This window comes from Lissotriton vulgaris, chromosome 1_1 (assembly GCF_964263255.1).
Source record: "Lissotriton vulgaris chromosome 1_1, aLisVul1.2, whole genome shotgun sequence".
NCBI classification, from domain to species: domain Eukaryota; kingdom Metazoa; phylum Chordata; class Amphibia; order Caudata; family Salamandridae; genus Lissotriton; species Lissotriton vulgaris.
In genome coordinates, this window is record NC_141685.1 from 2,022,481,006 (window position 1) to 2,022,506,291 (window position 25,286).

The window sequence follows — 25,286 nt, forward strand, 5'->3', positions numbered from 1 at the left end:
ACAGGAAGTACAAACCACCATTTTGAACCAGCCTTTTAACCAAAACCAGTTATTTGGTCCGGAGGTAGACACTACCCTCGAAAAATGCAAAAAGACACAGACACTGCCAAGTCTATGGGGGACTTACAGTCTACCCCAGCTCGAGGCTCCTTTTGTCGCCCCTTTTACAGAGGCGGCTCCAAACAAACTGGAACAGACACTAACATGTCTTTCGAGAAACAAACCTCCTCTACCAAGAGTTACTATAGAGGAAGATACAGAGGCAATAATACCAAGGGCAGAGGTAGAGGTAATAACAACACTCAAGCCTCTTACGCCCCTAAGCAATGACTTCCCTGCAGCATTCCACTCCTGTAGGGGGCAGACTAACACAGTTCCTGCCTGTCTGGAACTCCATTACAACAGACAAGTGGGTAAGACCGATTATCCAACATGGCTACTGCATAGAACTTACAGCAACCCCTCCACACATACCTCCCAGACAGCGTCCAATGTCTACCGATCATCTAGCTCTGCTCCAGCAGGAGGTTCTATCCCTTCTACAGAAGGGTGCGATTCAGATAGTTCCTTTACAGGAACAAGGGACGGGGGTTTACTCGCTGTACTTTCTAATTCCCAAAAAAGACGGGACCTTGAGACCGATTCTGGACCTCAGGCCCCTCAACCATTACATACAATCAGATCATTTTCATATGATCACTCTGCAACTAGTGCTTCCACTGCGGCAACATGGAGACTTCCTTGCTACGTTGGATCTGAAAGACGCCTACTTTCACATCCCTATACATCCTGCTCACAGGAAATACTTAAAATTTGTACTGGAAGGACAACACTATCAGTTCACGGTCCTTCCAGTTGGAGTGACAACGGCACCAAGAGTATTCACGAAGTGCCTAGCAGTCGTAGCAGCACATCTGCGAAGAAAATAGATCCATGTCTTCCCTTATTATTATTATTATTATTATTATTATTAAATGGGTTTTATTAAGCGCAGACTACCCGGAGGCCTCGTAGCGCTGAGTGTGACTGGGGGGCAAGTGAGGGTAGTGTGATTTAGGCTCATAAAAGCCAAATCGGCCAGTCAGTGCGTTGCACACGCATATCAGACGATCCAAATGTTGTACAACCTAGGGTTTACGATAAACTACAAGTCGCACCTAGAGCCTTTGCACGTACACCAGTATCTAGGGGCTACAATAGACACGTCTACAGCTCTAGCTTATCCCAGTCCAGCCAGGATACAGAGAATTCAAAACTTAGTTGCGATTTTTCAGCACCAACAATCTCTCCCAGCCAGAGTGTTCATGAAACTCATAGGCATGTTTGCACCTTGCATCTTCATAGTTCCACACACAAGGTTGCAAATGCGTCCGTTACAAGAGTGTCTAGCACGCCAGTGGAACCAAGCTCACGGTCAATTAACAGACCTGGTGTTGGTGGACAGCCGCACACATCGCTCTCTGCAGTGGTGGAACACCAAAAACCTGACAAAGGGGCGGCCATTCCTAGAGCCAGTTCCACAAGTAGTGCTCACAACAGACACATCCCTCACAGGATGGGGAGCCCATCTCCTACAACATACCACTCAGATTCAATGGACCGCTCAACAGCGGCTACTCCATATCAACCATCTCAAGCTGCTAGCAATATTCCTAGCACTCAAGTCCTTCCAACTTCACGTGCAAGGCAAGGCTGTCCTCATCCGGACCAACAATATGACAGCCATGTACTAAATTCAAAAACAGGGGGACACACACTCTCTGCAACTGTCCCAGCTTGCACAAGACATTTGGAGATGGGCCATTCCTCAAAACATACATCTGTTAGCAGAACACCTTCCAGGAGTTCCCAATCAGATGAGTTGACAGTCACAACAGATTCACGAATGGGAATTGCATCCACAAGTTCTTCAGCCATTCTTCCAACAGTCGGGTCATCCACACGTAGACCTGTTTGCCACCCATGAAAATACAAAATGCCCAGCCTTCGCCGCCAGGTTCCCACACCCACTGTCCGAAGGCAATGCAATTTGGATGAACTGGTCAGGCAGATTTGCGTACGCTTTTCCGCCTCTCCCACTAATTCCATTAGTGGTGCGCAAGCTCAGACAACAGTCTCTCAAACTAATCCTTGTAGCTCCCACGTGGGCACGCCAACCGTGGTTCACCACACTGTTGGAACTCTCTCTAGTTCCACACCAAAAGCTGCGGCTTACTCCATCTCTGTTAACAGAGAACCATGGCGAAATCAGACACCCAGACCCGCACCAACTTAATCTAGCGATGTGGCGCTGCTCGCACCGCCTGTGCCTGTGCCTTACTTGTGATTACTGGAGATTATTCAATTGTTTGTTTGTTTAATTGGCGCTGCTCGAACTGCTTGTGGACATAATTCACTTATCTGTTTAAGTTTTCTGTTCATTATTGACTTATTTATTTCATTAGCGCTGCTCGCGCTCTGTATTGACTTAATTATTGCATTAGCGCTGCTCGCAGACTGTATTGACTTAACTATTTCATTAGCGCTGCTCGCGCTGCTTGTGGACACTATTGACTTAATTATTTCATTAGCGCTGCTCGCGCTGCTTGTGGACACTATTGACTTGTTTATTTAATTGCGCTGCTCGCACTGCTTGTGCCTGTACCTGCTTGGGATCATCGGATTGCACTTGATCAGTATTTCTGCTGCCTGGGCCTGCCGTGCCTTATAACACCGATCCCACTAGCGTTTGCCGACCACCATTGCCCGGCCTGTGCCCCTGGCTCGTCGCGATCGCATTTTGGCTTGCAGCCATCTTGTTGTTGTTGTGGCGACCCCCAGGCCGGCTCTCCGCCCCGCTCCCCGCCTCCAAGATCATCCTCCCTCCCACTGTAAGTATCCAGCCCGTCCCAGCGCTCGTAGCGCTGTGACCGTCCCAAGATCCTCGAAGGAGGTCGCTCCCCTTGCCGCTGAAAATCCCCTCCTGGTATCGTGGCACTGCTTGCACCGCCTGTGCCTGTGCCTTACTTGTGATTACTGGAGATTATTCAATTGTTTGTTTGTTTAATTGGCGCTGCTCGAACTGCTTGTGGACATAATTCACTTATCTGTTTAAGTTTTCTGTTCATTATTGACTTATTTATTTCATTAGCGCTGCTCGCGGACTGTATTGACTTAATTATTGCATTAGCGCTGCTCGCGCTGCTTGTGGACTGTATTGACTTAACTATTTCATTAGCGCTGCTCGCGCTGCTTGTGGACACTATTGACTTAATTATTTCATTAGCGCTGCTCGCGCTGCTTGTGGACACTATTGATTTGTTTATTTGATTGCGCTGCTCGCACTGCTTGTGCCTGTACCTGCTTGGGATCATCGGATTGCACTTGATCGGTATTTCTGCTGCCTGGGCCTGCCGTGCCTTATAACGCCGATCCCACTAGCGTTTGCCGACCACCATTGCCCGGCCTGTGCCCCTGGCTCGTCGCGATCGCATTTTGGCTTGCAGCCATCTTGTTGTTGTTGTGGCGACCCCCAGGCCGGCTCTCCGCCCCGCTCCCCGCCTCCAAGATCATCCTCCCTCGCCCCTGCCCCTCCCACTATCCATATATGACTGATGTCTTTCCGCGCAGCGTTTACGCGCAGCGGTCGCGCCACATGCGCGCCGAAGGTGCGCCAAAGGTAAGCCCGTCTACGCCCGTCCGCGCCCAGCGCCAGACCCCCTGGCCCCCGTACCACCCACCCCACCCGCATTACATACGACGCCTCCACCCTCTCAGCCCTTAACCCCGGTCGACTCCCCAACTGCGCCCAAGCCGCTCCTGGACACACCCATGGACCCTTCACATGCAATTCCTGCAAGTATGACGGCACCAAGACCAACTCCTCATCCACTAACACCAAACAGAGATCTGACACCAACCACCTAAAATGCATCCTGCTCAACACCCGCTCGGTCCACAGACACGCCATCGACCTTTGGAATCTACTAAACACCATCTCTCTTGACGTCGCCTTCCTAACAGAAACATGGATGAACGCCTCCTCAGCCCCAGACATCACCATTGCCATCCCGAAAGGCTACAAGATCCGAAAAGACCGCACCTACCAAACTGGAGGAGGCATAGCTATCGTCCATAAGAACTCCATCCGCATCTCAACCAGCTCAGACGTCAACCTCGCTAGCGCCGAACACCTACACTTCCAGATCCACACCGACCCCAAGACCACACTCAGAGGCACCCTCCTCTACAGGCCACCAGGGCCCCGTGCACAATTCAGTGAAGACATCACTGGCTTTATCTCCCCACACGCCCTCCCCTCCGAGGACTACATTCTATTGGGAGACCTCAATTTTCACCTGGAAAAGAACGACAGCAACACCACCACTCTTCTGGACAATCTCGCCAACCTCGGACTCAAACAACTTGTCAATACCCCCACTCACTACGCAGGTCACACACTCGTCCCTATCTTCACCTCCAGCAAACATATCTCCTTCAGTCACACCACAGTTCTCCATTGGACGGACCACAGCTGCGTTCACTTTATCTACAAAAAGACCACAACCCACAACCATCCTCAACCTACTCTGCGAAGAAACTGGAACAAAATCACCATCGACCAGATCTCCTCATCGCTTCTTCAAAACCCCCCTGCCCACTCCTCAAACCCCAACCAAGCAGCCATTAACTTCACTCAATGGCTAACCAACAGCGCTGACAACCTAGCACCTCTGAAAAAACGTCACATCAAACTAGGCAGCAAAAACGCCCCCTGGTTCAACGATGATCTTAAGAAATCCAAGAAACTCTGTCGCTCCCTTGAGAAGGCCTGGAAAAAAGACCCAAACACCAGCACCAGGGACGCCTTCAAAAACGCCACCCGCATACACCACCAACTGATCCGAACTGCCAAGAAAGCCGCATTCAAAGACCGACTAGACAACAACGCCCACAACAGCAAGGAATTATTCAACATCGTCAAAGAGTTTACCAACCCCACTGCCAACTCCAACGACATCACTCCCTCTCAAACCCTTTGCGACTCCCTAGCTTCGTTCTACCACGACAAAATCGCAGACAGCCACAACAGCTTCGACAACCAACCCGGAGACCAACCCACCCAACCTTCTGCCGTACCTTCACCCCCCTTGAACATCCTTAATGACTGGAACGCATTCTCCACTGAGGACACCATCCGCCTGATGAACTCCATCCACTCAGGATCCCCCACAGACCCATGCCCTCACCACATCTTCAACAAAGCAGATTCCATCATAGCACCACACCTCCGAGACGTCATCAACTGCTCCCGCAACTCCGCCACCTTCCCGGAAAGCTGGAAACACGCCGAACTCAGCGCCCTTCTGAAAAAACCCACAGCTGACCCCACCGAACTCAAAAACTACCGCCCCATCTCGCTCCTTCCATTCCCGGCCAAAGTCATCGAGAAAGCTGTCAACAACCAGCTCGCCGCCTTCCTCGAAACCAACAAATCCCTCGACTCCTCACAATCTGGCTTCCGAGCCAAACACAGTACTGAGACCGCACTCATCGCATCAACAGACGACATTCGAACTCTACTGGACAATGGAGACACAGTCGCCCTCATCCTCCTTGACCTCTCCGCAGCCTTCGACACAGTCTGTCATAGCACCCTGTTACAACGCCTCAGAAACATCGGAATCCAAGGAAAAGCACTGGAATGGATCACCTCGTTCCTTGCCGAAAGAACTCAGAGTCCGCCTCCCACCATTCAAGTCAGAGGCCACTGAAGTCATTTGCGGCGTGCCACAAGGATCTTCACTCAGCCCCACCCTCTTCAACGTATACATGAGCCCTCTCGCGGCCATCGCACGCCAACACAACCTCAACATCATCTCCTACGCTGATGACTCAACTGATCCTCTCACTCACCAAAGACCCTAACACCGCCAAAACCAACCTACATGAAGGAATGAAAGAAGTTGCCGAGTGGATGAAGCACAGCCGTCTGAAACTGAATTCAGACAAAACAGAAGTCCTTATCTTAGGTACCTCCCCCTCCGCCTGGGACGACTCTTGGTGGCCAGAGGCCCTTGGAAAAGCACCGATCCCGACGGACCACGCACGGAACCTTGGCGTCATCCTGGACTCCTCACTCTCGATGACCAGACAAGTCAACGCCGTTTCATCATCTTGCTTCAACATTCTTCGCATGCTCAAAAAAACATTTCGCTGGATCCCCACCGAAACTAGAAAAACGGTCACCCACGCACTGGTTACAAGCCGCCTGGACTACGGAAACACCCTATACGCCGGTACCACCGCAAAACTTCAGAAAAAACTCCAACGCATCCAGAACGCATCAGCCAGACTCATACTAGACATCCCGCGTAAAGACCACATTTCTGGTCACCTGAAAAACCTCCACTGGCTCCCCGTCAATAAGAGGATAACATTCCGCCTCCTAACCCACGCACACAAAGCACTTTACGAACTTGGACCCGAATGCCTCAACACACGACTTTCCTTCTACACCCCCTCCCGCCAGCTACGCTCTTCCAACCAAGCCCTTGCCGCTGTACCTCGCATCAACAAAACCACCATGGGAGTTAGATCCTTCTCCTACCTGGCGGCTAAAACCTGGAACTCACTTCCCATTCACCTTCGCCTCACTCAGAACCACCTAGCATTCAGAAAGCAACTTAAAACCTGGATATTCGACAAGTAATTCCCCACCCTTCTTCAAGCGCCTGAGACCCTCTGGGTATGTAGCGCGCTATATAAATTATTTGACTTGACTTGACTTACTTAAACCTACCACCAGACTGTATGGCCATTATTAAAGAAGCCAGGAAACCCACTACCAGTGCGTGTTATGCTGCTAAATGGAAGAGCTTCGCAATTTATTGGACAAATAATCAAATTGATCCCCTGGATGCTTCCATCCAGAATATAATTTGTTACCTTCTACATCTACAAAGATCTAATTTGGCATATTCTTCCATACGCCTGCACCTTGCAGCAATTGCAGCTTATTTACAGAACAGACAACATCTGTGTCTCTTCAGAGTTCCCGCGATTAAAGAATTCACAGAAGGCTTAAAAAGGATAATCCCACCCAGGTTGCCTCCTTCTCCTGTGTGGAACCTAAATCTTGTCTTTACCAGACTTATGGGACCCCCTTTCGAGCCCCTACATAGATGCGAGCTGCAATTCCTAACATGGAAAACTGCTTTCCTTGTTGCTATCACCTCTCTCAGAAGAGTAAGTGAAATACAAGCTTTCACTATACAAGAACCATTTTTTCAAATACATCCCAACAAAGTGGTTCTTAGGCCTAATCCAACATTTCTCCCAAAAGTTGTCACTCCTTTTCACCTCAATCAGTCTGTCGAGCTTCCTGTGTTTTTCCAAATCCCAGACTCAGTAGCAGAAAGGGCTTTACACACCCTAGATGTTAAAAGAGATCTACTCTACTATACCGACAGGACTAAATCATTTCGAAAAACTAAACAACTGTTTGTCGCTTTCTCTCCTCCGCACAAAGGCAACCCCATCTCCAAAGGCGGGATTGCACAGTGGATTGTAAAGTGTATACAAATATGCTATATAAAAGCTAAACGTACACTAACAGTTCCTCCTAGAGCGCACTCCACTCGCAAAATAGGAGCCTCTATGGCTTTCTTAGGAAATATACCACTAGAGGACATATGCAAGGCAGAAACATGGTCTACACCACACACCTTCACTAAACTATTGTGTTGATGTGCAAGCCAGGCAGCAAGCTGCAGTAGGCCAAGCTGTCCTTAGAACGCTCTTTCAAACAACTGCAACGTATACAGGTGACCACTGCTAGAGGGGATACTGCTGCACAATCGATGCACAGTGTACTATCTGCAGCTCATATGCCTCGAACGGAAAATGCTACTTACCAGTATGCATCTGTTCTTGGCATGTAGAGCTGCAGAGTAGAACACGCCCTCCCGCCTCCCCGGGACTTGTATCCGTTCCAGTTCTCATCTTACTTAGATGCATACGCATGGACATCCTTCTTTTCTTTACTTCTACTGACTCCATCATTTCCCATCATGGCGAAAAACAACCTGAGGATGGAGCCGATGCCCATGCGCAGTATTGTCCAAGGGAGGAGTCACCTATCGGGACTAGCAAAGACTACTTCCAAGAAGACAACCTGCAATCATCCGAGCCCAACACCAGGTGGCGATCTAATGCACAGTGTACTACTCTGCAGCTCTACATGCTAAGAACAGATGCATTCTGGTAAGTAGCATTTTCCTTATGATATCGTCCAAGGCTATTTTTCTTTAATAATGGTTAGTGTGCTGCTTTTGTAAAAATGTTCAGTTGTTATTTAAACTTAGCGTCTACAATATAATTAAAAATCCAAGGTAATAGGACATATTAGATGTAACCAATACATCTGGGCTATTTGTTATGAACAAACAACCATGACCCACAGGTTTCTACAAAAGGACTACTCCTTTACTGGAATAAAGAAAAATTCTGTTCACTCGGAAACTATTAACAGGGCAGCTTTCTTTCTAGAAATTGTACAAATGTTAACATTGTTTTTCTGAAGCTTCTGCTTAAAGTTTTCACAGTTTTTAAAGGGACGGCTCTTTTACATGTACTCAGTCAGCACTGCTGTAGATAGAAAACAAGCTTTCAGCGCCACATAAATCAAAACAATGCCACACCATTCCTCAACATACAATTCAAAGCCACACAATTCCAAACCACACAACATAATTACAATCCACATAATACCACTCAACACCACATAATTCAACTCGACCTAATTGCATGCTACTCAATACCACATAAATCCACTCCACAAAAGCCCATTATGACAATCCACATTAATACATTCCACATGATTCCATTCAACATATTTTTCCTGAACACCACACTGTTCCATGCCACACTATTCAACTTCACATAAATCCATTCCACAATACATAATTCAACACCAAACCACATTATTCCACTCCACACCACATATATTAAATTTAGAACACTGAATTGAACATCATACCACAATATTCAACAGCACACCACATAATTAAACTCCACTACATAATAATCCACAACACAAAATGCTATTCACAACGGCTCACCATGCCACATAATTCCACTTCACAAATTCACGCTACACAACAATGCCACAACTAACAATTTTAATCCAACCCACATAATTCCATAATTCCACTACACACCACATACATCCACTCCAGTCCATAACACATAAGTAAGATATTTACATTTACAACACTAATGCCTCTAACTCTTTCTTTTTTTAACACCCATACACACAGATCTGGAACTTAGCCCCTAACTGTTTGTTCTTTTTTGTCACAAAAACGCAACGCTTTCCACACAGTTCCACACAATTCATCTCCACACATTTCCAATGCACACCACATAGTTCAACCCTGAACCACATTATTCCACTCCACAACACCATTCCACTATAGCTCAACAACACAATTACACAACACACCGCAATTATACAGTCCACACCACACAAATCCAATCCACACTTCACAATTCCACATCATGCCACAAAATTCAACAGCTCGCCACATAATTGAACTCTACTACATACCACAAAATGCCATTCCACATAATTACACTACATAACACAGAATCCCACTCCACATGATTCCAGTACACTAAATACCACATAATTACTAGCCACATAATTCCACAGTACACCATGCCACATATTTCCACTACACAAATCCTATCCACAACACACAATTCCATGCCACTCAATTACACAACTAACTAATCCAATACAACCCACATAATTCCAAAACATACAACATACATACACTCCATAACACATCGGTAAAAGACATTGCCATTTACAATGCCAATAGCTCTAACTCAAACTAATGTAAGACCGATTACTTTTTTTGTTAAACAAATAGCCCAACAGTAGCATAAATAAGGGTTCATTACCTTATATGGCTAATAGAGGTCCCTTTACAACTCCACAGAGACACCTAGTTTCAGCCTGTGGTACTGCACCCTTTTCTTGCTTCGTGGATTTTCTTTCATTACTTATGCTACTGACTGATGGGATATTTTTTGACAAAATAAAATCTAACAAACAATGTCATTTGCAATGCGAATAGCTGAAACTTTCAATAAGACTAGACCTATTGCATTGAAAATGCTGTTTTAAAGGGGAGGGGGCAACATGGCCTCCCTCCCTTAGTCTCATTTGGCCCTGGGGATCCTATCCCACAGGTCCTAAGGTATTTGAAAGGGAATGGGGGCCAAGTGACCCCCCTCACCGAGCCTCATTAGGCACTAGGGACCTCATCCCTCAAGGCCTCATTTTTTTGATGGAGTCACATGGCCCCTTCCCAGAGTCTAATTTGGCCCTGGGGACCCCATCACCCAGGGCCTCATTGTTTTTCAAAGGGGAGGGGCAGCTTGGTCCCCCACTTCGTGCCCCCCCTCCACCAGCCTCAGTAGGCCTTTGGGAACCCCATCCCCCAGGGCCTTTTATTTTTTTTAAAGGGGAGTGGGGCAAGTGGCCTTCCCCCGACCTTATTAGGCCCTGGGGACCCCATCCCCATTGCTTTTTTTTTAAAGGGGAGGGGGGCTGCGTGGACCCCTTCCTCGAACCTCATAAGGCCCTGCAGACCCCATTCCCCAGGGCCTTAAGTATTTTAAAGGTGAAGGGGACCACGTGGCCCCCTTCGGGGACCCTTGCCCAGAACCTTAAGTATTTTAAATGAAAGGGTGCCGCTAGGCCTCATTGGGCCTCATTGGGCCCAGGGACTCCCTCCGGGTGGGAACTGTATCTTGATCTGTCTCCTTGCCGGAAAACATATTAAAAATGCACCTGCCACCTGGAGCAGATTTGCAAAGCACTGGTGCAGGAAGGGAAACCACTGTTTTTTAAAGGCACAGGGAGGAGAGCCGTGCGCCCCCTCCCATATTAATGAAATCAGGCCCATAGGGATCGGGTCTCCTGGGCCAAATGTGGCTCGGGATGGTGGCCACACCCCTTATCCCCTTTATAGAAATATGTGGTCCCGGGTGCCATTTATTTCTTTTTTTTTTTTGTTGCCGTGAACCCACTGGAGTCCTGCGGGGTCTCAGCAAAAATTGCCCTTTTGTTTTTATTTTGGCCCCAGAGCGGAGCCCTTCTGCTTCCCCCCCAGCCCACCCCAAATAGGATCTAGGGTGGCAGGGTAGCTCTAACCTGCCCCCTTATATTATTTTTTTTACACAAGTTCAGACCAGCGTATAAAATCCAGAGTCCTGTAATGGCTACCGGCAACATTTTTCTCATGGCGCTGGCAACCAATCAGAACGCTCTCTTCCTCAGGATGGCCTAAGGAAAAAAGAAACTCCGTGGGCCAATTAGAGCACTCTAGATTTTTTAAATTGGGACCAAGGGACTCTTGCGAGAGTCCCTCGCACCCAATCGTTCAGATATACAATGATTTTTAAACCTTAATTTCTCAAAAACTACTGAATGGATGTGCACCAAATCAAAACAACCACAAGCTGTGTACCAAGATTTAGCTACCTGCCAAATTTGGTCTGATTTCGTTCAGCAGCTTTTGCTGACTTAAGAAGTCTATGAAAAATGTGTGGGGATTTTGGGGTCCCCCCCTTTTTTCTCATCCCCGCTTGACGGATCACAGTGAAACTTTCCATGCACAACATAGTGGCGGGTAACTACTATATTACTTTTCTACCTAAATTTGTACAGCCTGTGCCCAGCTAATGGGTTTATGTTTACAAAACACATGTGCTCCTAATGCATCATTGATGGGTAGAGATATTTTGAACATGTTATATCTCTTTGTATTGAAGATCTGAAAGAAACACGTTAGTGTTAGATTCCTTACCTTAGAATATCCCCAGGCGTCAGTCTGGATCCAGAAACTTTTGCGTAGCAGTACCCTTGCGCGTCGGTAGGCGTCGTCTGCAGGCGTCTCCTGCGGCTCCGCGTCCGTCGTTGGCGTTGTGCGCCGTGATGACGTCGCTGGAGTATATAGACGCCGCCTCCGCGCGCTGACGTCAGTTCTTCTTTTTTCCACGCCAGTGGACGCAGATCTGAAGAGCGGTACCCGGTCTTTTGACCAAGTTATTTCAAGGCTCCGGCGCCGGCTCCGGGCGGCGCCGTCCCCATACCCTCACCGAATCCGGACGCGGAGTCGGACCGGCGTCGCTCGACGCCGGGCTCGACGCCGATGGGGCCTGTCGACCCCGTGGAGCCGGTCTACATGGTTGGCACCGACTATGGTGATGATGTCTGAGGACCCTCTGTCACGTGAGTGTCAGTATGACATGGACTGGACAGGTGATTGGGGGACGCCAGTGGTTTAGATGACTCTCCTAACCCTGGTTTTGTCTCTCCTCCTTCCGTGGCATCGGAGGAGGGTGCTGCCTATTCAGTGGTGTTGATGAGGGCTGCCAAGGCCTTAAACCTTGAGCTCCCCGTCACGGCCGTGAGGCCTAACATCCTCACTGAGGTCTTCAAACCGCGGTCATGCCCACAGGAGCCTCTGCTGCCGTTTAATGAAGCCTTATCAGACGTTCTGTTGGGCACGTGGTCCAGGCCCTCTTCAGGTGCGCCTGTTGATCGGAACGTGGCCAGACGCCACCGTCCTTGTCCGGACGACCCCAAGTTCCTGTCCACCCACCCCACCCCTGAGAGCCTGGTGATCCAGGCCTCTACCTCCCAGTCCGCATTCCCGTCGGCCCCGCCCGATCGGGAATCCAAGAGGTATGACCAATATGGCAAGAAGGTCTTCTCGTCCCTGAGTTTAGGACTGCGGTCTTGCAACACCGCTTGCCTCTTGGGCCGCTACACCCACTCTGTGTGGGATACGGTCGCGGAGCTGCTGCCGGAATGCCCCATGGAGGTGCGGGCAAAACTCGGCAAAGCTGTAGCTGAGGGCCGGGATGCAGCTAGATATTCTATTCGATGTGGTCTTGATACGACCGACTCGCTAGGCAGAGCGATGTCCACGACGGTGGCGATTCGTCGCCACGCCTGGTTGAGATCCGCCAACTTCTCGGCAGATGTCCAGAACACTTTGATGGACATGCCGTTCGATGGCTGTCATCTGTTTGGTGACAAGGCGGACCACGCGCTGGAACGCTTCAAGGACTCCAGGGTCACGGCAAAGTCCTTGGGTCTCTCGACCCAGCGCCAGCAAACGGGTTCGTTTCGCTCCTTTCGTGGCCACGGAAGGGGCGCCCCCACACGTGCTGCCAGCCACGCACCGCAGCAATCTTTTCAACGCGGTGGCGGCCGTGGAAACCGCCGTGGAGGCGGTCGGGGTCAACGGCGGGGTCAGGCCACATCTCCCCCCGCAGCATCTGCCTCAAAATCCTCCTAGTCCGTGCTTTCAGGCCCACGTGACGCCAGTGGGTGGCAGGGTTCGCCATCACCACGCCCGCTGGTGCACGATCACATCGGACAGGTGGGTGCTGCAAATCGTCCGAAGGGGCTACTCCCTCCCCTTCGAGACCACTCCTCCAGCCATGCCACCGCAGAACCACCGTGTGTCGGGGGACCACTTGCAACTTCTGCAGGAGGAAGTTACGGCCCTCTTGGCCAAGGGGGCCATCGAGCGCGTTCCTGGGCCAGAAGTAGGACGTGGTTGCTATTCCCACTACTTTCTGGTGCCCAAGAAGGACAAAGGGGGCCTACGTCCTATCTTGGACCTAAGGAACGTCAACGGCTTCCTCCGGAACGAGAAGTTCAAGATGTTGACATTGGCTCAGGTCTTGGCTGCTCTAGACCCGCAAGACTGGATGGTAGCGTTGGACTTGCAGGATGCGTATTTTCACATCCCCGTCCTGCCGGCCCACCGGCGTTACCTGCGGTTCACGGTAGGCCAGGAGCACTTTCAGTTTATCGTGCTCCCCTTCGGCCTTACCAGCGCCCCACGGGTGTTCACAAAGGTGTTGGCGGTGGTCGCAGCCCATCTGCGCAGGTTAGGGGTTTCAGTCTTCCCCTACCTCGACGACTGGTTGTTGAAGGCGGGCTCGCCCCAGACAGTCGTCCACCACCTCCAGATGACGGCAGACCTCTTGCACGACCTGGGGTTCTCCATCAATGTGCCGAAATCACACCTGTGTCCCTCTCAAAAGCTCCTTTTCATCGGAGCGGTTCTGGACTCGGCGCAGTTTCGGGTTTATCCTCCGGAACGGCGGATCCGGGATATTCAGGCGTTGATTACCATCTTTCAGCCGCTATCCCGGGTTTCGGTCAGGTTGACGCTGCGGCTGCTGGGGCTGATGGCTTCCTGCATCCTTCTGGTGCATCACGCCCGGTGGCGGATGCGGGCTCTGCAGTGGGACCTGAAGTTTCAGTGGGCCCAGCATCAGGGCAACTTGTCCGACCACGTCTTGATCTCGGAGGGCACTGCGAGACAACTGCAGTGGTGGCTTACGGACCGCGATTGGGTCAGGGGCAAGTCCCTCTCCCTTCCCCAACCGGAGCACGTTGTCGTGACGGACGCGTCCCTCCAGGGCTGGGGAGGCCACTTGGGAGAGGCGGAGATCAGAGGCGTCTGGTCTCCGGCGGAGTCCCGGCTCCATATCAACCTGTTGGAGCTACGGGCGATTCGTCTGGCACTGAAGGCATTCCTCCCCTTTGTCAACGGGAGTGTAGTGCAGGTGTTCACGGACAACGCCACCGCCATGTGGTACTGCAACAAACAAGGCGGGGTGGGGTCGTGGACCCTTTGCCAGGAGGCTCTGCGCCTCTGGCAGTGGCTGGAACGTCAGGGCGTGACTCTGACGGTTCAACACCTGGCAGGTTCTCTGAACGCCAGGGCGGACGAACTCAGCCGTCGGTGCTCGATGGATCACGAATGGCGTCTGAACTCGGACGTGGCGCAAGGCCTCTTTCGGAAATGGGGAGAGCCTTGGTTAGATCTATTCGCCACAGAAGAGAACGCGCAATGTCATCAGTTCTGCGCGTTGGAGTTTCCAAGACGGCACTCGCACGGCGACGCCTTTCGGCGCGAGTGGAGTTGCGGTCTGTTATACGCCTTTCCGCCTATACCACTTCTGCCCAGAGTGCTGAAGAAGATCAGGCGCGACCGGGCCCAAGTTATCCTTGTGGCTCCGGACTGGGCTCGAAGGTACTGGTATCCCGAGCTACTCAGCATGTCAGTCGGTCCCCCGATCCGCCTGCCTCTTCAGGAGGACTGTCTGTCGCAGCAACAGGGGACGGTCCTCCACCCGAACCTGTCCAGTCTCCACCTCCATGCTTGGAGATTGAGCGGCGGCAGTTGAGGCCATTTGACTTGCCTCCTGAAGTCTGTGATGTAATTCTGGCAGCCAGGCGTCCCTCCACGAAATCGGTATACGCCTGTCGGTGGAACAAGTTTGTGGCATGGTGCACAGCAAAGGCTGTGGATCCTCTTTCTGCCCCTCTCTCCGAGGTTCTTCTGTTCCTTCTCTCTCTTGCCCAGCAGGGCTCTGCTCTGGGCACTATCAAGGGCTACCTTTCTGCCCTTTCAGCCTTTCTTAGGCTTCCTGATCAGCCTTCTTTGTTCAAGTCCCCAATTGTAACGAGATTCTTGAAGGGCATCACACACATGTATCCTCCTGTTCCGTTTGTGATGCCTCAGTGGGACTTGAACCTGGTTCTAACCTTTTTAATGTGTGCTCCCTTTGAGCCCCTTCATTCTTGCCCTCTCCGTCTCCTGACTTTAAAGACGGCTTTCCTGGTTGCCATCACCTCTGCCAGGAGGGTGAGTGAGCTCCTGGCTCTTTCTGTCAAACCTCCTTTCTTGTCCATCCATCCTGACAAGGTGGTTCTGAGGACTAGACCTTCTTTCCTGCCCAAAGTAGTTTCTGCTTTCCACATCGGGCAGTCCATCACCCTCCCTTCCTTCTTCCCGCCTCCGCATCCCTCAAAGGATGAAGAGCGGCTCCATCGTCTGGACCCAAAACGTGCGCTTTCATTTTACATGGATCGCACACGCCAGTTCCGGGTGGATGACCGACTGTTTGTTGGCTACGTGGGTGCGAAGAAGGGACGGGCGGTACATAAACGGACCATCTCTCGGTGGGTCGTTCTCTGCATCAAAGCGTGCTACTCTTTGGCTCGGAAGGAGCCTCCTGTTGGCCTGAGGGCCCATTCCACTCGGGCCACGGCGGCTACTACTGCCCTGGGCCGGGGAGTCCCCTTGCAGGATATTTGCCAAGCGGCTACGTGGGCCTCGCTGCACACCTTTGCGAGGCACTACTGCCTGGACAGTCAAGTCCGGAGGGATGGCTTCTTTGGCCGTTCTGTCCTCCAGGACTTTCTGGTGTAGGAATGTATTGGTTCGCAGACCCACCACCGGGGTTGGTATTGCTGGGGTATCTATTCTAAGGTAAGGAATCTAACACTAACGTGTTTCTTTCAGATGAACAAGTTACTTACCTTCGGTAACGATATATCTGTAAGAAACATTAGTTAGTGTTAGATTCCTTACCGAACCCACCCATCCTCCCCGTTCTGCGAACTGATACCTAGGGTTAAGGACATCCCTTTCAGGGCCCTAGTTTCAAAATGGCACCAGTGTTGGTTCTCTCATGGCTCTGCGTCTTCTGGCGCGGAAAAGCTGTGTACAAAGAACTGACGTCAGCGCGCGGAGGCGGCGTCTATATACTCCAGCGACGTCATCACGGCGCACGACGCCAACGACGGACGCGGAGCCGCAGGAGACGCCTGCAGACGACGCCTACCGACGCGCAAGGGTACTGCTACGCAAAAGTTTCCGGATCCAGACTGACGCCTGGGGATATTCTAAGGTAAGGAATCTAACACTAACTAATGTTTCTTACAGATATATCGTTACCGAAGGTAAGTAACTTGTTCAATAACTCTGAGTGCCTGTGACACCAAGTTCTACTCAAGCTTTTTGGTACTGCAGAAAACTTTTCCAATAGGACAACGATTCTACGGACTAAATACTAAGTATTAAAAACAGCCTTGAGTTATTTGACAGAATTGTCTCAGCGTGACAATTTCTACTTAACATAGAAGACTGTGTGCACCAGGTACTTCGTGAAGATGGGCTATCTGTAAACTTTTCACCACAGTAGGAAGACCCCATGCAGTATGATCTATAGCACATTCAGACCTTGTTTATTTTAAGTGAATAGTTTCTCTTTGGACAAGTTTTGCATAGATTGTACTGTGCTTCCTAGCTGCATTTTATTACTCTGTGGTGTATTCGCATGAGAGTTTTACTGTCTGCAAGCAATGTGGAAAAAGAACATACGAGAGACGGAATGTTGAACAAATCAAAAATGTACCCCCCAGTCACAGATCTTGCTTAAATCCATTTTTTTTCTCGCCACGCCATTCCAGTTTGGCCCCAGCCATATGCAATCAGTCTTGACTCTGCTCCCCATGGAAACTGTCCATCCCGAACTGCTGGGCCAGGTCCTCCACGGACCAGAAACAAGCATCCTGGGACTGGTTTTGGGGTATCATTCCTCAACAGTGAGGCTAGTTTGAATCTGGTGGCATAGCTAGCACGGGACCCACGCCTGGGCCTGCCCTTCCCACTTAGTGCAACAAATGCAAAAAGGACAGATTATGGACGGAATGCTGAACAAATCAAACCTTCATACCCAGTCACTGATCTGGGTTAAATCCATTATTGTTTTGCTCGCCAAGCCATTCCAGTTTGGACCCAGCCATATGCAAATCAGTCTTGACCCTGTTTCTCATGGGAACAGTCCAGCCCGAACTGCCAGGCAAAATCCTCCCTGCACTGAAAATAGGCGTCCTAGGACGAGTGTCAGGGTATCACCCCTTATTAGCCAGGCTACCCTGAATCCAGTGGCATAGCCTGGGCTTAAAACGAAAAAACTAAAGGGCCGCAGCACTCCAGGGTAATTGTGTGTGATCAATTGGTAAATCCTGGAAATTAGGGTATGGGATGTCGAGATGATCACCTCCTGACCGTGAGGTGCTGAAACTTAAATCAATGCAAAAGATCTTACGTCGTGTAAGATTGAAATCTCGAATCCTCCAGACGCGTAGAAACGCGCTTTCAGGGTTAAGTACAAAGTCATTAATCAGAAAAGTTCCAAATTGAAAAGGTTTATTTTAAACCAATCTTTAGGTCATATTGCATCATATGCTGAATGGTTTATATAAAACATATTCCACAAGGATGGTATCAGAAGTACATTTCCAACAAGGTAGATTCGTACAGTATGACCCGTACGAGCACCTCGGTGAAACCGTGAAACTGATCTGTAGTAAGCGTACTACAGACCCGTTTCGTGGTTTTACCGAGGTGCTCGTACTGGTCATACTATGCGATATTCCCCCTGACAAAGAGCACTGCTCGAAATGCATAGGGGATGCATTTGTGACTGAATTGTACGAATCGACCTTGTTGGAAATTTACTTCTGATACCATCCTTATGGAATATGTTTTATATAAACCATTCAGCATATGATGCAATATGACCTGAAGATTGGTTTGAAATAAACCTTTTCAATTTGGAACATTTCTGATTAATGACTTTGTACTTAACCCTAAAAGCTCGTTTCTACGCGTCTGGAGGATTCGAGATTTCAATCTTATACTGCGTAAGATCTTTTGCATTGATAGCCTGGGCTTACCCTTCCCACTTAGCGTAACAAATGTAAAAAGAACAGATGATGGATGGAATGCTGATTAAATAAAACATTAATCCCCAGTCACAGAGCTGGGTTAAATCTATTGTTTCTTTGCTCACCAGGCCACTGGGGTCTCTGGAGGATCATGAGTACAGCCATGGTGGTAGGCTCTGACATAACGCTTTTCTCCAATACCGCGAGAGCGTTGTGGAATCACTGCATTTTTTGCAGAGTTTTTTTTTGGGCCGCCCTCTCCCAATCCCCCCGCCAAAAACACCCCCGGAGTGTATTAAAGTTGCTGATAGAACTGCATACAGGTCCTTGGTGCCAAATCCTTATGGGAGCAGACAGAGAACTAAGCAAATAAATAACAAGAAATTACTTACACAGGGGTGCATATTGGAACTCTTATTGGTTTAACACTTCTAACATCAAGAATTTGCTGTCTCTCAGCTCTATCAACAACGAGGGTGCATTAAAAACTTTTAAACCTTAAAATGGGTATCTATTTTAGAAAAAGCTTTTTACATGCGTGACTTCCCAGCAATGGTGTAAGAACCAATCCTGAGCAAGCACTGAAATGCAGCTATATGCAGACAGTCGTATTCTATTAGATCTAATTCCTATAGGATTATGTTGTGGCCTCTCGGCTCTGCATTTAATCTTAAATCGTTTTTTAAATGTATTGAAATGTAAAATATTGTTAATTCCAAAATATAGAAGGCCTGTAAGAGGTTGGCGAGGTGTTGCAAAAAAAAAAATGGATGTGTACCTTTGCACTGTAGTCACCCAGAATAGTTGACATCTCTTCCATATAAAACGAAAAACTATCTAGGCAATATGACATGGTTGTAACTGCATAGTTTTTAAGGTATATGAAACTAAAGTTCTGCCTGCTCTGTTATAAGGGGTTTAGTATATTCCTTATAAGATGTGTTTTGTTCATAAAATGGAAGGAAACTTTTAAAAAATCTCCTGTATTAATGAGTAACAGTTTCTCCTGTGAGGTTCTTCGATTGAAAATTATAGCCCAATATGAAGCTTTTGTGGACGAAATCAGATGAGATTATCAAATTCTTCTTGCCACATCAAATACTTGGTGAGATATTGTTAGGCGGGTGTTGCATTTAGATCTTTGCTGTGCTTTTAACTGTACAAATGATCTCAACTATTAACTACAGAATCTTAGTTTTTTAATTTACTGATTTATTCTCTTGGTCAAGTACAAGTCAGATGAAGTAATGTATTAAATTGACTGTCTCTGAGAGTAGCGTCAGAGCGAAGTAGGGCAATCGTCAAATAAAATTTTATAAGCGACTCGGTTGAGTTGAAAAGATAGGCAGCCTCGTCTGTCATTGGTAATTGATCATACACTGAGAAAATGTGTTACGCTTAAGAAGCGTCGGCCTTCCAATGAGATGTATTAATGGCAAATGGGGGGGCGAACTGATGGACATTGTTTTGGACGACATCTGGAATGTGTTCTATTCATCATCTTTAGCTGTAAGATTACCGCAGAAGATTCTTCAGTTAATTTTCATCACAAATAATGTAAATACAGCTGAACAAGTCATGATGTTTGTGCTTGCACCACAAACTGTCCTAAAATGCTATTGAGTTCTTAAATTGCTAAAAAAGTTCTTAGTCATGTAAATATATTTGGATAAAATATAATACTGCTATGGTATTTTGTATTGTATGAATTGAATCTGTTTTATTGATCTTCTTGAGAAGTTGTTCCAAAACGAATAAAAAAACGTAATTTTTTTTGGGCCATTTGATATTTTCTTTTATTTCTACTATTATGTGTGGTGCGAGTATGTCGCCTTTACTATTTAGTTTTAACAGATGCTGTTTACATGTGTTAAAATTTTAGATTTTTTATACAGTAAATATACACTATTTTTTAAAACATTTACCTTTAAATAGATGTCGGTGAAAATCACATTTCTGTGATTATATGTCTATTTAACAAATTAATAATTAGCATAATACATTTTTTTTATAACAGTTATTTTATTTGCATTCCAACCTTTGTTTTTTGTAGGGCCTATGTCTTTGCTCTCCCTGTGGAGCAATAGAATCAACACTGCCAACTCCAAGAAGCACCAAGAATTTGCTGGGCGTCTAAACTCTATCAACAACAAAGCTGAGTTATACCAAAATCTGAAAGAGGAAAATGGGTATGTATTTTTGATATATGTCATTTGTTGATAAAGCTTGCTGTTCTTTAACATAAGTATGCATCGGTGGTATTAACAGCACGCATTCCAAGAAGGCAAATTCGCCTAGACGGTCTTTCAATGGTATTCCCATGACTCAACACCAACCTGAAGGAAGCCCTATTAGTAGATCTCCTCTTAATTTGGAGTTCAGTTTTCTACAAAATTCGTTTTTTTTGTGCTACCTGTAATCTGACTTGTCTTCATCATATAATCATCTTTTGCTCTGTTCAGTACAAGGCTGCAGCATTTTGAGACTGTTGCCCTGTGCATTCCAATTTACTCTAAAACCAGAGCCACTGGAATTAGGTAGCAGTGCAAGACCAAATAAAGCAGAGGGGTGATTAAATAATGTGCAAACAAAGGCAAATTATGAGCCGTTATGGGGCGCGCTCTGTTCTTTTGTTTATTTGCTATTGTAACACCATAGTACAATTCATTTCATAACGCTCAATAAACTATACAGTTAATTAAGAAAGAAAACTATACACACTGAGCAGGTCCTAGCGATTTATTTTAATTTACTAGCAGATAATTATGTCATCCTAGATGTAAGCATGAAAGGACAATTTCATTAACAGTGCCATTTCTATCTAGCAGAGGACAATAGCTAGAAAACAAGCCTAAGTGTATGCACTTCTTATAGAAATCGGCTGTGTACCCGTCTGGCCTGGGGCTTTATTTTTCTTCAGTGATTTGACTGCCATTTCAATTTCAGCGCAGCTAATTTCCTGACCTAGCCTGATTGTGTCTACAGTGCTTACCTTCGCCAGCCCGATTCTGTCGAGGTATTTTGTACCGTCCTCTTGGTTAAGGGTCTGGTCATTCCTGTAGAGTTCTGAGTAGAACTCTTGGAATGTCTTGAGGATGCCTTTGTGTCTTGTGTGGGTTTTATTGCTTGAATCTGTGATAGATGAGACCACAATTTGGTTGAGTTTGTGTTTTAGGTAGGAAGCAAGAAGCTTCCCAGCTCTGTTGGCCTCGCATAGGTTAAGGGCTTTGCCCTTGTTGAACCACAACCTTGCTCTCTCGCTCAGGATTTTGTTATATTCGTATTTGTTCTGTGTTAGTCTCGCTAGGAGCTTATTGTCCTGTGTGGCGTGTGCATGGTCTAATTCTAACCTCTTGATCTCCTGCTCGAGTTGGTTTAATCTAAGGTTTGTATTCTTGTTCATTTTTTACTTAATTCCAATTATTGTACCTCTGACCATTGCTTTTAGGGCATCCCATAGGGTGTTTTCGCTAATCTCCAGGGAGTCGTTATGCCTTAGGTAGTCAGTTATGGCCTCCTTTATCTTTTTTGTGTTCTTGAGGTCTGATTACACTGTTAAAACGCCACCTCCGGGGGACGGCTTCGTTATGGAACCCGCTCAGTTTTAGACTGATACATGAGTGGTCCGAAACTAATCTTGGGGCTATATTGAAGTGTTCATCTTGTAATAAAATATGCGCTCCCGGTTTTGTTTAAATGTGTATGTTCAGTTTTGGGCCTACACTTTGCAGCCAACAAGATTCCAGCCTTTGCCCTCCAGGCTAACATAGAGGATGATGTGCATGGAACTGTCGCTCAACATTTTTAACATTGTGAAATTATAGATGCACCTGGAACTCACTCAAGTTCCTTGTTACGTGACATAGCACAGATGTAATAACACATTTTACTTAGAACAAACATTTCTGTAAGAAAAAATTGTTGTCTTAAAAAGGTTTCTTTACCTGTATATTTATGTGTACCAAAACAAAAAAATATGTATAATGAATAATTTCCCGCTTTGTGTTTCAGGATGGAAGTTACAGAAAATGGAAAAGCCAGCAGACAGTGAACCTTTTTTGAGCTACTGTAAATATGGTGTTTACCAAATATTGTACAGAGGACTTCTTGCTTTTACTTCCAGGCAATCGCGAAGTTACATTGTTTCCATTGGTTTTTTAGTATTTTCTATTCCCCTGCACCTTTTAACATTTTTTTTGTAAATGCAAAGGTTCAGAAAACATTGCTGGAATAGACTTAATCGAATTCTGTTCAGACACCAAATTGAAGAATAATCTCTCTTTTTCTGGTGTCATTGAATTGTAATTTCACAAATGTAAAGTGCTATAAATAATTTTAAATCTGAAGAATTTTCTTTAAATTACATGTATAAAGGTTTTTGTGCTCTTATTAAAATGTAGCTCTCCTTTTTTTCGATAGAAATGAACATTCATTGTAATGTGTATATAAAGATTTTACATTGCACTGTGTGTACAACCTTTTTCAGATTTTTACGGTTCGATGTGATCTTGAAAATTGGAGATGAATGCAAATTTCCGTTAACTCTGTTTTTGAAGTTATAAGGTAACCAAAAAGCTTCACTTTTAATTTTCTTATTTTGAAAAAGTCATAGCCTGCCAGGTTTGATTGTTCCACACCATGCTTTTAGCATGAGTACAGAATTCCTAATCTTGGCATGCTTGCTGCAGTTACAGAATGCTTTCTGCTGGGGCGGAAAGTCCTCCGCTTGGTAATGGATATACACCCCTGCCCACCTGTACTGATGTCTGAATGCCTAATGCTGATTTGTGTTGTCTTAGGCAAACACTGATCATGCGCGTGCACAGTGACATAGGCCTATCCCACGGATTGCGGGCTTGTTGGATCGAGAAGGGAGCCCAGAGCAATACCCTCATAGTGGTGGAAGGCTACTGCCTTCACCAGGAGTTAAGTAGCATGAGCTTGTTGGTGGCAGTATACTGTGTAATGATCAGTAGGAGTGAAAAGGTCCTTTTTAACCTATGTCACTGGAGTGAGACCTACAGGCTCACTCATTTTTAGGTCTCGTGGCATTTACAGCGCAAAGCGCTGTCTCGCCAGAGACCTATAGTTAGCGACTCAGCTTTCCAGGAGACAGGACCTGGCCGCGCGCATCTCCTCTCCAAGAAAGCGATTTGAACGGGCCACGCGCACGAGAACGCGAGCTCCATTGAACAGGCCACAATTCCCTTGCAATGCGTGCTTAAGTTTCGTTTTCGCCAACTTGCGCGCTTCAGCTTCTTAAGTTTTGTTTTCGTCAACTTGGTGTGAAGAGGAGCAGGGCAGCGGGGAGTTGGGGCCGATCGTCGGCGCCTGCGGAGGAACCACGACCAGCAGCAACGGAGGCGGCGGAAGCGCTGGAGGAAGGGGTAATGCTTGTTTATTTTGTAATCGCTTCCATGCTTGTGATTACGAAGATGTCACTCCAGTTTGCAGCTGCTTCGTCCATTTTACGATCAACTAACACGTTACCAGTACTTTCCACTCGTAGATGACGCCCAGTATATGTTCAGCCGTAGTATTGGTTATTATGTGACCCGGAAGTGTTAAAAATGATGGACCAATAACGTCCGTTTGAAGATTAGCTATGGACGCCGGACATGAAGCTGAACTTGCGGAGGGATCCCGTAAGTATATGACAGGTGGTCACTGCAGGCTCAAGACATCATGGTTAATGTAACCAAGTGTGTGTAACGGTGTGAGATGGCAGGTATGTTGATGTCAGAGATACAGGTTAGGGGAGTTGGGTCAGGTGGTTGAATGGTGCAGTGCTTGTTGTGTAGTTAACATTGATCGGGGAATGAAGGAAGGGGCAGTGAGTGGGTGGCAACTGGGGTTAAATCTTCTATTGTTTGTAGTCGAAAAGTAGGTTGTAGATGACCAGAGACCAGTGGAAACGGATGACGGTAGGTGGCTTGGCCATCTGCATCGTACTAACGCAATTCTTTGTCCGCATAAATTAAATTTGATAAAATACATTAAATTAAAGTGAATTATTTTCTGAAGCATTTACCAGTAAGGAACTTGAAGTTCTGGTTAAAAATGTATTCTACTTTTTTTTCTGTTTTTCTGAATCATTCAACACCTTTCCTCGTTTAGAAATTTCCTCCATCGAACCGCGTTCTAATGTTTTAACTCATTTTAACAACTGCATTTTGAAATTCCATGTCTTCATAGCTTTTACGGTGGGGACGATTTCTCGATTGAGACCTCCGAATTCTACACTGTAGTTCATTTACCTTCAAATTTGAAATCTGTGAGCCCGTGCCTGAGGTGCATCATCAGAGCTGTGTGAATAATAACTGCTTCAGCCCCGTGCGTGAGGTGCATCATCAGAGCTGTGTGAATAATAACAGCTGTGAGCTCGTGCCTGAGGTGCATCATCAGAGCTGTGTGAGTAATAACAGCTGTGAGCCCGTGCCTGAGGTGCATTATCAGAGCTGTGTGAATAATAACTGCGTCAGCCCCGTGCGTGAGGTGCATCATCAGAGCTGTGTGAATAATAACAGCTGTGAGCCCGTGCCTGAGGTGCATCATCAGAGCTGTGTGAATAATAACTGCGTCAGCCCCGTGCCTGAGGTGCATCATCAGAGCTGTGTGAATAATAACTGAAAGCCCCGAGCCTGAGGTGCATCATCAGAGCTGTGTGAATAATAACAGCTGT

General features: G+C 47.2%; 1 protein-coding gene across 1 annotated transcript in view; it reads left to right on the top strand.

Moving 5' to 3' along the window:
• Positions 1-23,068, top strand: part of INTS13 (integrator complex subunit 13) — a 397,661-nt gene extending 374,593 nt beyond the window's left edge. The window contains exons 16-17 of the mRNA XM_086920218.1: positions 20,658-20,793; positions 22,616-23,068. Coding sequence (XP_086776344.1) covers positions 20,658-20,793; positions 22,616-22,655 — 176 coding nt within the window. The 3' untranslated portion in view covers positions 22,656-23,068. The remainder of the gene's footprint in view (positions 1-20,657; positions 20,794-22,615) is intronic.
• The last annotated feature ends 2,218 nt before the right edge of the window (positions 23,069-25,286 follow it).